At 48.7% G+C, this 13519-nt stretch overlaps 1 protein-coding gene across 2 annotated transcripts in view; it reads left to right on the top strand.

Moving 5' to 3' along the window:
- FBLN5 (fibulin 5) overlaps positions 1-13519 on the top strand; it is an 84348-nt gene that overhangs the window by 54742 nt on the left and 16087 nt on the right. For both annotated transcript variants that reach the window (XM_068541486.1, XM_068541477.1), the window contains 3 exons: positions 4812-4934; positions 7791-7907; positions 11413-11532. In XM_068541486.1, the coding sequence (XP_068397587.1) occupies positions 4812-4934; positions 7791-7907; positions 11413-11532 (360 nt within the window). The remainder of the gene's footprint in view (positions 1-4811; positions 4935-7790; positions 7908-11412; positions 11533-13519) is intronic.

Consider the following 13519-nt stretch of genomic DNA (forward strand, 5'->3'; position numbering starts at 1 on the left):
TCCTTGGCAACCACAAGTCTGTTCTGTTCTCTATGTCCGTGAGTCTGTTTCTGTTTTGTAGATAGGTTCATTTGTGCCATAGTTTAGATTTCACATGTAAGTGATACCATATGGTATTTGTCTTTCTCTTTCTGACTTCACTTAGTATGATAATCTGTAGTTGCATCCATGTTGCTGCAAATGGCGTTATTTCATTCTTTTCTATGGCTGAGTAGTATTCCATTGTATACGTGTACCACATCTTCTTTACCCATTCATCTGTCGATGGACATTTAGGTTGTTTCCATGTTTTAGCTATTGTGAATAGTGCTGTATGAACATAGGGGGTGCATGTATCTTTTTGAATTATAGTTTGGTCTGGGTATATGCCCGAGAGTGGGATTGCTGGGTCATATGCTAATTCTATTTTTAGTTTTCTGAGAAACATCCACACTGTTCTCCATAGTGGCTGCACCAACTTACATTGCCATCAACAGTGTGGAAGTGTTCCCTTTTCTCCACACCCTCTCCAGCATTTGTTATTTGTAGACTTTTTAGTGATGGCCATTCTGATCCCTGTGAGGTGATACCATATTGTAGTTTTGATTTGCATTTCTCTAATAATTAGTGATGTTGAGCATCTTTTCATGTGCCTACTGGTCATCTGTATGTCTTCTTTGGAGAAATGTCTATTAAGGTCTCAGCCTGGAAGATTCTGTTCCTTTAGTTGTTCCAGTTTGTTGGGCAGGTGTAGTCTGAAGTCTGAGCCCAGTTCCTCCATCTGGCACCCCTGTGAGATCTTGACTGGAGGAAGGGTGTTCTTCACTCACACTGCCTTAGCACACCTGCTGGGGACATGGGACACAGCTATCGGTATGACATCCTATATGAGTATCCCTGCCGTGCAGGCTGCTGTCCCAAGGCCGGGAGCTCACTTCTGCCTTCTGGAAGGGTGTCAAGGAAATGAGGTTGACTGCTTTGAGGACTTTCCTAAGTGAGCAGTTGTTGTTTGAGATTGAGAGTGTAATTGAAGGCCACCCTGGGGATGTCTGAAGGGAGGGCTGACAGCTCAGAGCTGCGTGGGGCAGCAGAGCTGAGCTGGTCAACATGGAGGATGATTTCTTCCCGGGCAGGCACAGAGCTGGCCTTTGATCTGGTTCTGGAGATGTCAGTGAGCACTTTCCTTCAGTTGCCAGGGTGCTGGTCGCCTGGCCGGTGGGGGAATGTTGTCCCAGCTGGGGAGAGACGAGCCATGGCTGCTGTGCTGGAATCCTCGAAGGGCCCAGGCAGCAGCCCAGGGCTACAGCCCCCTGGAGGGACTCTCTGCTTCCGGGAACCATACAGCTAGAGGGACTGCACTCGACACCAGCTTTCCCACTGGCCTAGAAATTTAGGAGGACACACACACACACACACACACACACACAGTAGAACATAAAGAATTAATAAGTGAATGAGTACATGAATGATTGCATGAACCCAGCATTCTTTTCTCTTAAGGGACGTTTCCTAAACATCCCACAGAAAAGGAAAGGAGTAACAGGCATGGTTTGCGTCCAAGGATAATGACACTTACTCAGGTTGCCGTAACTTGCACTTTTCCACTGATGCAGAAAAGGCCCCTTTGCCAAAGAATGTCCTTGGAGTGGTTTGACGTACTTTTCCTTCTGTTATTTAAGTCAAATGTATTTAATGTAAGCAATTCAGCTGTGAGCTGGAATGTGTGATGAGTCTTTTAGCCTCGTGTGGAACCCACAGCATGAACTTTCCCAGTTTCAGCCCCACAGGTGTGCAAGCTGATGGGGTTTTTCTGTGGGGTGGTGGTTTTCAAAATCCACGCACTTGTCAGAAAGTTGGCTGGGAAAAGCTTGTCTGGGGGCTCAAAGGCCTTAATGTTTGTTGCCCGTGTGTTCATTCATTCATTCATTCACCAAATAGTTATTAAACATTTACTATGGACCCAGGTTAAACCAGGTTTGTTTTTAATTTTTAATTTTTGACTGTGTTGGGTCTTTGTTGCTGTGCGCGGGCTTTCTCTAGTTGCGGCGAGCGGGGGCTACTCTTCGTTGAGGTGCGCGGGCTTCTCGTTGCAGTGACTTCTCGTTGCAGAGCACGGGCTCTAGGTGCGCGGGCTTCAGTAGTTGTGGCGCGTGGGATTCAGTAGTTGCGGCTCACAGGCTCTAGAGCGCAGGCTCAGTATTTGTGGCGCATGGGCTTAGTTGCTCCGCGGCATGTGGGATCTTCCCGGACCAGGGCTTGAACTCGTGTTTCCTGCATTGGCAGGTGGATTCTTAACGACTGCGCCACCAGGGAAGCCCCAGGTATGTTTTGAGGATATAAAGATAGGACTTACATCCCCCAAAGACTCCAAACTTATTGAGTTCTCAAAATATATTTATGTTGACAATCCAATGTCAGTTGATTGATTCAACCCATTCAATCATTCAATCAATCAATTTAAGTAGTTTTTTGAACGTACATCAACAGAAATGTGGTATAACTGAGTTAATTCTTTAACTCAGTGAAAGTGGTGGAGTTTTTTTGTTTTTAAAAAAAACTTTAGAGATTTTGTTTCTGTATTTGAATAGTTTGCACGTGCCTGTGTGTGCACATGTGCAAACACATTTAGACTTCACATGCCCTTCTGAGCCCAGTCTGGTCCCCTCGTGAGCGTTTGGTTCCTCTGTGCAGGGCTTTGGGGGCATGTCGTGTGCACCCAGTTTACACAAACACAGAGCCTTGGGAACTTGCTATCACCAAGTCTCTCTAACAGCTCTGTTGCCCCTTAAGTCTCCCTCACCCTGCGTTCCCCTTGTAGCAGGAAAAAGAGCACAAATTCCTAAGGCAATGTTGTTCCCAGGGTACAATTGCCATCTATCACTTCCCGCTGAAAAAATGTAAATATGTGCTGGCCAATAGTGGTGTCATTTATTATCAGAGGCTTCAGTATGGATTTGAGCAGGAGAGGCTGCTGGCCAAGCATTATTTGCCGCTTCCCCTGGGAGGCTTTGCCGGGTGGGCAGACCTGGGGCTGGAAGCGAGGCCCAGGGCAAAGGCAGGAGCTCTTGCAGCTGAGAACGGCGGCGGGTCTTTGCCGCTGAGGCTGCACGTCGTCACGTGTCAGGCTGGAGCAGAGGCTGCTGCCACCCTGGAAGCGGGTTCTTGGAGGTGGCCCATGTTTCGCGGGCTGGAGCCTGGTTCCACACGATGCCCAGACACCTGGTCATTGGGGGTGGGATGGGAACTGACCAGTGTCGTTGGTGTTGACCCGTGATGCCGGTGGTGGTGGATTGTGGTGGTGTCGCTTGGAGCCTGGAGACCATCACTTACCTGGCTGAACGTTTCACTGGACCAGTTGTGCTTGCTTCCTGAGTGCACACCTGTGCTACCCAAGGAACTTACACTTTGGAATCCTAGGTGCCCCCCCGCCCCACCACAGTCTTCCATCGGTGATGTCAAGAGGCAGACAATTTTCCAGGTGGGGCAGGAAAAGGCAGCAAAAGCTCAGCCCTCTCTCCTCTGCTTGACCTGCCTGCTCCACGCAGTGTGACCTCCGTCACTCCTGCACAGAGGGGGTTGGGAGGCAGGCAGGTGGGGAAGCCTGGACTTGGCTCTGGCCTTGGTGATTCAGCATCTTCACTGTTTTCCCATCTGTAAGTGGGGGTCACCAGCTCACCGCATGGAGCGATTGTGAGAAAAAATGAGGAGTCGGGCGCACTGCCCAGGCTCAGTGAAGTGCAGTTTTTAATGTTATTTCCAATGGCACGACGGTCCGTTCTGGAGAGGCGGGGAGAAGGGGTAGATGAGCAAACCCTGCCTGCAGTGAGGAGGAGGCAAAAGGCAGGAGCCCTAAAGTACAGGCAGGTGAGGGCAGGAGTGATGAGGAGAGGCGGGACCTGGCCAGGCGGATCCAGGGCGCTGGGTGAATCCCTTCATAGCCAAAGGTTTAGGGGGTCTTGTCCTTTAGGTCAAAGTGAGAGCGTGGCGTCAGGAGGACCGCTTATAGGATTGAACACTCTTTCTAAAGTGCAGTGTGGGGAGAAAGGGAAGAAGGATTCGTTTCAGCTGAAACAGTGTTCTGAGTGCTGTGTACACCAGATGAGAAATGTGGCCATGAAAACAACTTGGTCTCTGTGCTCTGAGATCCCAGCTAAGGAAACGGGACCAACCGACTTGGACATAAGTACCTGCACACTGTCATGGCAGGCAGATGGGGACGCAGCAGCTTGGAGAAACCCAGTGTCAGCAGCGGGCAGCAAGAGATCAGCCCTCGGCGCTCTGGCGTGGGAGGAAGACCGGAGGGCTCTGGGGAGCTTCACGAAGCAGCAGGAGCTCTACGTTGAAAGATTTTCGCGCATGGATGCAGTCAAGTGACTTGACTACAACATTCTGCTGGCCAGGGACGTTTCTTTTTCTTCTGTTATGTTCTCAGTGGTATTTATCATAGCTCTGTGCACACAGCAGGTACACAACAGACCGGTTTAATATGTGAATGGGTAAGCCTAATACAAAATGCATTTCTAAACCAAGTAATGGTCAAACTTGCTTTCAGAGAATGATGGGCTAGGATGGCAGAAACGTGCTTAAGGATGTGTGTTCTCTCTTTGGCCATTTCCCTTGTGGATTTCCAGGGAGCAGATTAGCTCTGCCCCCTCCGAAAAGGTCAGGGCCTCCTAGTGGTACCTGTTAGGGAGGTGCTTCCGTCTCCTTGGATATAACCCAGGGACATTATCAACTGCCTCCCAGCCAGACAAGCAAGCAGCTGGCACCTCTAGTGGCTGCAGGGCTCTAAACATGTAAGTGACATTCTTTGGAACATGTCTGTGTTACAGATGTGGACGAGTGTGCAACGGATTCCCACCAGTGCAACCCTACCCAGATTTGCATCAACACAGAAGGAGGGTATACCTGCTCCTGCACTGACGGCTACTGGCTGCTCGAAGGCCAGTGCTTAGGTAACAGCTCTGTGGGCTACACAGAAACTCTTGAGAGTTAATGCTTGTGTTGGGTATAGTGAAATGTGGGCATGGCTGGTGGTCTAAGGGCAGCGGGCTTTTCTCTGGGGGTGGGGGAGGCAGAAGGCTGTTGAGCTTATGCGTAGTACCACCCTTTAAAATCAGTTGTCACCATCACCACATCACTGCATGTCGTCATCAGAGTTTATGAAAGTACTTTTTAAGGGTTCATGTTTGATTCTACCTAGACTTTCTGCCTTCAGGAAGTTGATAACCAAGGCAGGAAGTGATAGAGATGAGGGTTATTCTGTCCCAATTAGAAATCATACCAATAGAAGGGGATTCTTGCTTAGTCACGGAAATGTCGCAAGTCTCAAATGTGGATCAGCGGATTCTGGTCTAATATCATCTCCTCCTAATACCCCATCACAGCCCCCACCCCACGCCCACCCCACTAACTGTGGTCTTTTTTTAAGGAGTCAGTCAGCACCAATTGAGAATTTTGTCCCTTGCAGTTGGCATCGGCTATATGATCTCTCTGTTTATTTTTACTGGAGGGCTATTTTCCTTTCTTCTCCTCTAGTTTTTGGTTTAGCCAAGTGAATGAATTCATAGCAATCTCTAGCTGTCACTTCACTTTCCCTTTGTAGGGTGAGATTTCTTTGCTGTTTTCTTGGAAAAGCCCTACTAGTTTAAATTCTCTAAGACACTATTCTGTCTCCTGAAAGTCAGTCCTGGAGGAGCTGAGAAACAAATCCAAACAACATCATGGAAACAAACAAACAAAAAGGTTCTTCTTTCCAGGTCTTTCTTGATTGAGACTGAGCTGAGGTCTCCTCTAGAGCCCTGTCCAAAGCGTCCTGGGGTCTGACAAGCCAGCCTAGCCTTGACTTGGTTCTCCTTTGCAGGCACCAAAGAGCTGGCTGCACGTGGACATTTGTAAATATGATGATTGCTTTGCATTTTAACCAGCCTCAGCTATTATGGAAAATTTGATGCCACTGATTTGAACATAAGCAAACCAGTGTGAATTATTTGTATGGGAAGTCAGTATGTAGAATTTCAGAGCTGGAAGGGATGTTAGATATTATGTCATCCAACTTTTATAGAGTTGGAAACTGAGACTCAAAGAAGAGGAACGTGTTGGACAAAGTCAGAGTGAGTTGGTCTAAAATCTGTCTCCTGTTTCTCAGTCCAGTTTTTTCCACCACAAGAAGGTGCTAGAGAGAACCAGGTGACCAGGACATACAGGCCAGATTACAGAGACCTTGGGGCCAGGAAACCTCTCCCCATCTGAGTGGGGGCAGTAATTGGGACATTCCTCTACCAGGGGCGTTGTTCTCTTCCGCAGAGCACGAAGCTTTGGGAGGGATGCTCCTGGAGGCCTGACGTGGTGCTACATGCATGGCCTGCTTACACTGTACATCCAAAGTGAAGACCTTTCCTCAGCATGGGCTAAACTCATGCCTTCTCTCAGCCAAACTCTTCTTTCTCTTTCAAAATGCAAATTCCATAGCCGTCCACCACCCCCTCTGTGCGACTTTGGAGGCATTGCTTTTGCAGAAAAATAAGGGGCTGGGAATCGCCTTTCTTCCAAGGTACCCCTAGGCAGAAGATGCCCTCTTTTCCCCCTGCTGCCTCCCTGGCTTGGGGACGTGCCCAACTGCACCCACGTAAGAGGTCAGGATCAGCAGCTGCACAAGTCAATGTGCTTTATAAGCAGGAGCTGCGTGGCACTTGGTGGGCAGTGGGGTGAGCCAGGTTAGAAGTAGCTGCGACTCAGAGATAAAACAGAATGACAAGGGCAGGGCACGGTTTCTGAGGAGGGCTGAACAATGAGTGAGGTGGAGATGGGGTCCTTTTTGGCAGTAGGTGGTGGAAACCAGGCACAGAGACAAGTTCTGAGCTGGCCTTCAGAGCCCTTGGTGGACCCTGGTTCCAGAGGAAGTGGGGTACCAGAGGGGGAACGTTTAGGGGGAGGTGAGGATGAAATAAGGACCAGTTATAGCTATAGTCAGGTGAGACTTGGTCCCCACCTGGAGGCTTCATTCGAAACACTCTATCCTGCAGGAGTGAATTCTCCAGCTGTCAGCCCGTCAGCCCATCAGCTTGGGGTATTGAGAAGTGCTTTCCCAATGACGTCAGCCTCCCTGTTGACTGGTACATGTCAGCCTGGCTCTGCTAGAAGGAACCATTCACCCACATAGCTGCTTGCTCAGGAAAGGCCAATCATGGCTTGGAAGAGGAGTGTTTATCCAGAGTTTTATGTCCACTCTGCTACAAGGAGGAGATGCAAGGCCAACTCCGGCATCCTTGTGTTCCTGGATTCATAGGTCTCCAGACCGCAGTGCTACCCAGTCTGACCTGGCCTACACTCACTCTTGTTCCTGACAGCTGGACATATTCATTATTAGTGGAGCTGGCAAAGAGCCTACAGGAGCCAGGCTATGGATTCCTCTTACACTTTAAGCCAACTTGTCCCTTTCCAGGGCAATGACACGCTTAAGTAGGATCTTAGAGTGACTCTTGGTGTTGGATAAATCTTAGCGTTAAACCTTAGATTTGTATAAAATCTTAGAGGCCATCTTGACCAATGTTCCGCTCTAAGCAGAAATTTCTTCTACAACTTTCAGTATAGGTTCAGGTGTTGATAGCACTGAGATGGGTCAGGGAGGATGGTAGAGAGACTGAGCCCGGAATCCAGAGGGTGTCACCATCCCTGACACTTAGTAGGTGCTGTTGTTGTGTTAGTTCCCCTGTGCTTCCCTTTTTGATCCTACTGCAGTAGTGATGCTGGGGTGGCATCGGTGATTGAGAAGGAAGAATATCTTACCGCGCTTGCAATTCTGTTTCCAGACATTGACGAATGTCGCTATGGCTACTGCCAGCAGCTGTGTGCGAATGTTCCTGGATCTTATTCCTGCACGTGCAACCCTGGTTTCACCCTCAACGAGGATGGAAGGTCTTGCCAAGGTATGTGATGTGAATGATAGCTTGAACACAATGTGAAACCCTAGATGCTGTCTTCTTCAGAGCCTGACAGTTTATGTTGGTGGGAAACGCTGTTGTTAAAGTGTATTTCCACTCATTGTCACTGCCTGCCCATCCCATTGTTTACGGAAACCTGAGATCCTAACTGAGGTTATGTGAAACATGTCAGAATGTCCTCTGAGTATTGCTGAAATTAGAACCACAGTCATCCACCAGCTGGGAGCTTATGATTTCATGGATTTGCTTCTCTCTATGTATCTGCTGTCCACAAGTAGCCTTGCCAGCTTTTTTGGCCAACCAGAAATGTTGTCACATGTCCTATAGCCTGAGTTCAATTCCTGAGGCCCAAAGAGAGATGAGGAGAGAGGGCTCCTGATTCTTGATGAATTGCAAAATATTCAGGTACACTCTACGCGGGGTTTTCACGGGCAACTTTGACGCCTCTCCTTACAGTTTCCCCTCACCCGTGTTAGGAGGGCCTGTTATTTAGCAGAGCGTCCGGAGGTGGTGGTAACTTCCCCTACAACCCAGCATTCCCCGCAGTAACAGAATGAAAGAAACAAAGGCATTTTCTGACTTTCACGTGATCGCTTCAAATACTGATAAGTAAGAAAAACAAGTTCCAGGCCTATTGCAGTTTCCATCTGAAGGCTTCTTCTGCTCAGGAAGTGAGTGGGGGACTTAAGACCCAAGAATCAGTGCAATTCCTGCCTGGCCTCAAGCTCCCCGCCCCCCAGCCCGCTGCCCGGGCCTCCAGGTCCTGGCAGCTGCCCCATCCAGGGTGGAGGCAGCGCCGGAGACTCAGAATGAGGTCTTTGTTTGGAGCCTGTCACCAGGTTTTGCAGGATCCATTTCCTTGTCACACCATTCGAGGTCTGGCTGGCAGGCTCCTGGCCAGCTACTTGGAGGATATTATGTCTCCGTTAGTTTAATCGTATCTAAATCATTGGGTAAACAGGAAGGCATCAGCGTTAAAGAGTTGGATCCTGGATTCTTTCTAAGTCTCTCTTCCAAAGTTGGTTCTGCTGCTTTTTCCAAGAAGTCTCGACTGTGTTCCTCTCTCCAGGAGAACTCATTTTCTTTTGAGAGCAGAGCCTGGGCTGGGAGGTTGAGGGAGCTGATAGAGCAGGGAGCAGGCGCCTGGCTCCTTTGCTGCTGTGATAAGCGGCTTAGAGCAGATGCAGGCTTCTCTGTGCCAGGGCTGGATGCTCGAGTTGCCAGCCCAGGTTTTCCCCCAGCGCCCACTAAGGAACAGCCATGCGCAGAAGAGCCAAAAGGCCCATGTGTCCTTCAGGGACTGGCCTTTGACAAGGAACAGTTGACACACCTGGCAGTGCCAAGGCCAGCAGTGTGATAAAGCAGCAGGCACGGCATCCAGGCCTGGACACTGGGCACTTGGCCACTGGGATATTGCATCACCAGGGCCCGTGGCAACACAGGATGTTACATACTCCGGCGAGCTTTTGTATTCCTAACACCTCAAGCAAGGAAGAGTGCTTTGCCCTCCCTCTTCAAAGCATTGTCACATTTGTTCATTTCACTGAACTCCAACAATAACCTTATGAGGTAGGCAGGGCAGATGAGGAAATCGAGGCTCAGAAAGGTTAAGCAACTTGGCCAGAGTCACACAGCTAGGTGGTTGCAGAGATGAGTGTAGGACCAAGGGTCCAGCCTTCCTGTCCAGCAAGTAGGAGTGGGATGCGGTCTGCTCCCAAAGGACTCTGAAGGGCATTTGGGCACGTGTGCGTGCCAGGGATGGCAGGAGAGGGCGGCCAGGGCCCCAGGGGACAGAAGCACAAGCAGCTGAGAGCTGTGAGCGGGTGGGCCGTAAGCTCATTCACCTTGCATGGCAGGCATCCGGCCGGAAGCCGAGGACTGCAGCCCTTAATGCTCATTAGTGCTGTTCTGCCTGAACTTGCACTCGACGGCCTGGCACCACGACATTTTCCTGGCCTCCTGGGTGGACAGCCTCTAGACTCCCATTGGGCACCAGCGGAGACTGGTATCTCACTGGACCCTCCATGCATGGCCATCTGTTTTTTCTTTTTCTAAGCCACTTACCTTTTACTCTGAAAGCCCTCAAATCTCTGTTAAGAGTCTTCAGAGGTTAACCTGGACTTTGAAGGGGATAGAAATTCTCTCAGCTGGAACTTTGGTCATTGCCCTATGGAGCGTGGCAGCGGGATGGGGGAGCTCAGAACGGGTCAGCTGATGCCATTGTACAAAGGGGCTCCCTCCTTCCCTCCCCCTTCTCCGAGCTGTGCGGAATGAATCTTGGGTATTGTGGAAAGACCACTGACTTACGTCCCAGTTTCAACTGTGCCCTTGTTAGCTTGGGGACTTGGGCACATCTCTCAACCTCAAAACAGAGGTAAACATCTTTGTTGATGTATAATTGACGTAAAATGAACTGCACTCTTAAAAGTACATGATTTCACGCACTTTGACTTATGTATACCCCCATGAAACCATCACCAACTCAAGATAATGAATATTCCATCACTCCTTAAAGTTTCCTTGTGCCCCTTTGTGGTCTTCTCCTTATTCTACTGAACTTGTAACATGGGGTGATGGTCCTGAAACAGGGCTGTAAGTATCCCGTGAGTGTGAGATCCTTTTGTAATAATCAGTGACATTATTTCTGTCTAACTGTCTTAGTCAGCTCAGGCTGCCATGACAAAATACCATAAGCTGGGTGGCTTAAACAACAGACATTTATTTTCTCACAGGCGGGGAGGCTGAAAGTCCAAGGTTAAGGTGCCAGCATGGTCGGGTGCTTGTGAGGCTTCTCCTCCTGGCTTGTAGGTGGCCACCTTCTCCCTATGTCTCACATGGCAGAAAGAACAAGAGCAAGCTCTCTGGTGCTTCTTTTTTATAGGGGCATTAATCCCATCATGAGGGCCCCACCCTATGAGTTCATTTAACCTAAATCACCTCCTAAAGGCCCCATCTCCAAATATCATCACATTTGGGGGTGAGGGTTTCAGCATATGAATTTTGGAGGGGACACAATTCAGTCCACAGCAATAATGAATAGAGTTATTATTTAAATTGTCATGATTATTTACCTCTTTACCTGAAACTTCAAAGTCAATGGAGGTGAGGGAAGAGCTAATTGGGGATGAATTCAATCGGTGATGGGAAAGATCAGATGTTGCCTAGAAATTCCTGTTGGTGAGCCTTGGAGAGTGGACTTCTCGAAGGTGTATACGTGTACATGTGTATACATGTATATGATAGTATACATGCCATTTCCACCCTTCCCAGCTTGCAACCCCAGAAGGGACGTACAAATGGAGGCCCTGGTTCTTCCATGAACACTTTGGGGTCTGAGCTGTCTATCTGATTGGTCCTAGATGCAGATCCTTGGTGCCTGTGGATCTGGTCTCCTAGTGGTAGTAATTTTGTTGCTGGTGCATTTTACTGCCTGGTTAGTACAAATGTTCTGTTGTGGGAATGGTCAGTGATGTGCTTTGGTTGTCCACAGACGTGAACGAGTGTACAACTGAGAACCCCTGCGTGCAGACCTGCGTCAACACCTATGGCTCTTTCATCTGCCGCTGCGACCCGGGATATGAACTTGAGGATGATGGAGTTCATTGCAGTGGTAATGGGCTTGGCGTTGGAGGCTTCCACCTGTATTAGGGGCACAGGGGCGGGGACTTTCTTCACAGGTGTTTCCTCTCATTTCCCAGACACATCTCCAGTTTGGGACATTTTCCAGTGCAGTGGGTCACAACCACACAAAACAGAGATGAGTCACTTCCCAAAAGGTGGAGTGCAGTCCCATGTCCTTGTCATTTGACCCTTAGTGCAAAAATCAGTGGAGCTACCTTTTAGGGTCTGACATGACGTTGAAGAGGAAAAGGAGTTGCCTAATATTGCATGTGGGGTTGAGTTATCTGTCCTCACCCAGCACTGAGTCAAGTCTTGGGGATAGTGCAGATAGTACTAATAGAATAATAGCAGGAATAAGAGCAAGTCTCACAGGGTAGGGTTGGGAGGGGGAGTGTTGAATGAATGAGACTGTGTATGTAAACTATTAAGATCTCTGCAATCAGTGCCTAGCTCCAGGCCTGGCACACTGCGAGCATGCAATAACTAGTTTGCAAATCAACTAATGAATGATTGGATGTTGAATGAGTAAAATCTTAATTTGTTGTGAAAACATAGATGGCTCAGTTGACCTTTCGCAAATTCCTTCCAAGCCCAAGAAGCTATGACTCTGCCCAAGCTAGCGTATGGACACTATTATAACTTTCTTAGAAACGTGTAAACTCTTGTAAACTCCTTGAGAATAGAGACAGCATCTTACTCACATTTGTTCCTGTGGCATCCTGCACAGAGCCATGTACAGCTCAACCTTTGCTTAATTTTTCCTTCTTTTCTTTCCCTATTTTTTGTAAATGTTGAATTAAACTCTGTTCCATCCACTTTTAGCATCATCAGGAATTGTAAACGAGCACAGTACAAATTAATGATGCTTCCCAGTATTTTTCAAAATGAGTGGGCCATACCCGAGGGTGTGAAAATCTTTCTGTCCTCCAGAATGGAAAGTTTCCTAATCCTAGGGTTTCATGAATGGGACTTGTGTAATAGCTTCACGTAGGACCGGAGTGTTCTAGGGACAGAATTCTCTGAAACAAATGAGCACTTCTCCCCAGGGCCAGGAAAGCCAGAGCCGAAAGTAGGCAGTTACAGAGAGCCTTAGATCGATTAAATGTCAGTCCCAGAAACAGCCATAAAATACCCTCAGTCATGAAAAGCTACTTTCTTCCTAGATTTCACCGCCCACCCCCCTTCCTCCTGCATGGCACTCCTTTGGGGAATCTGGGCCAAGGAACTAAGAGGTGGAAAGCTTAGCCTTATGAGATGGGATTATTCGTTTCTGGAGAATTGTCTGCCCATCCACAGATGGTTACTGGCCTCCTGCGCAGGAGGTATGGGAGAGCGACTGCGGAGTCAGAGGGAGCCAAGGTCAAAGTCTGGTTCTCCTGTTTAGTACTTTCCCTGGCCAAGTCACTGCCTGAGCCTCAGTTTCCCCATTTGTTACAAAACAAACCAACAAACAAACAGCTTCACAGGGTGCTCATATAGATTAAATGAGCTGTGGTAACTGAGTGTCATTATGTGTTAACTTACTTTCTCTAAGTGAAGGTGTAAGGGACTTTTGGCTTTTCAAGAAGCCATCCTCGGTGGTTTGACAAAGATTTTCAGTTGACTCACTTTAACCAAAATGGCCGTCTTCTCCACGTTCACCACGATGCCCACTTTCTTGTCCACTGCGGGCTTTAGGGCTGGCCCAAGAGTAGGCAGGGATGTTTTCAGGGAGTTTGCTGTCTATCCCCTCCTACTTACTGCCTTTCTGTGCTGCTTGTTTCACCCCCAGGAACTGTTTCCTTCACTGTGTTATCCCAGCTGGTGGGGCCCCTCCGTGCAGCCCCAGACCCTTCCTAGCCGTGTCCCTTAGAGATTTGCTAAGTGAGCTGACCCTGGAAACCATGGTGGGTTCTCATGTGGATGCGTGAAAATGGCCTCATGTGGGCTCCCTGCCAGAAGCAGCCTTGTATTTCAGCTTTTGTATTTCAAGTGGA

This window comes from Eschrichtius robustus, chromosome 1 (assembly GCF_028021215.1).
Source record: "Eschrichtius robustus isolate mEscRob2 chromosome 1, mEscRob2.pri, whole genome shotgun sequence".
Taxonomy (NCBI): domain Eukaryota; kingdom Metazoa; phylum Chordata; class Mammalia; order Artiodactyla; family Eschrichtiidae; genus Eschrichtius; species Eschrichtius robustus.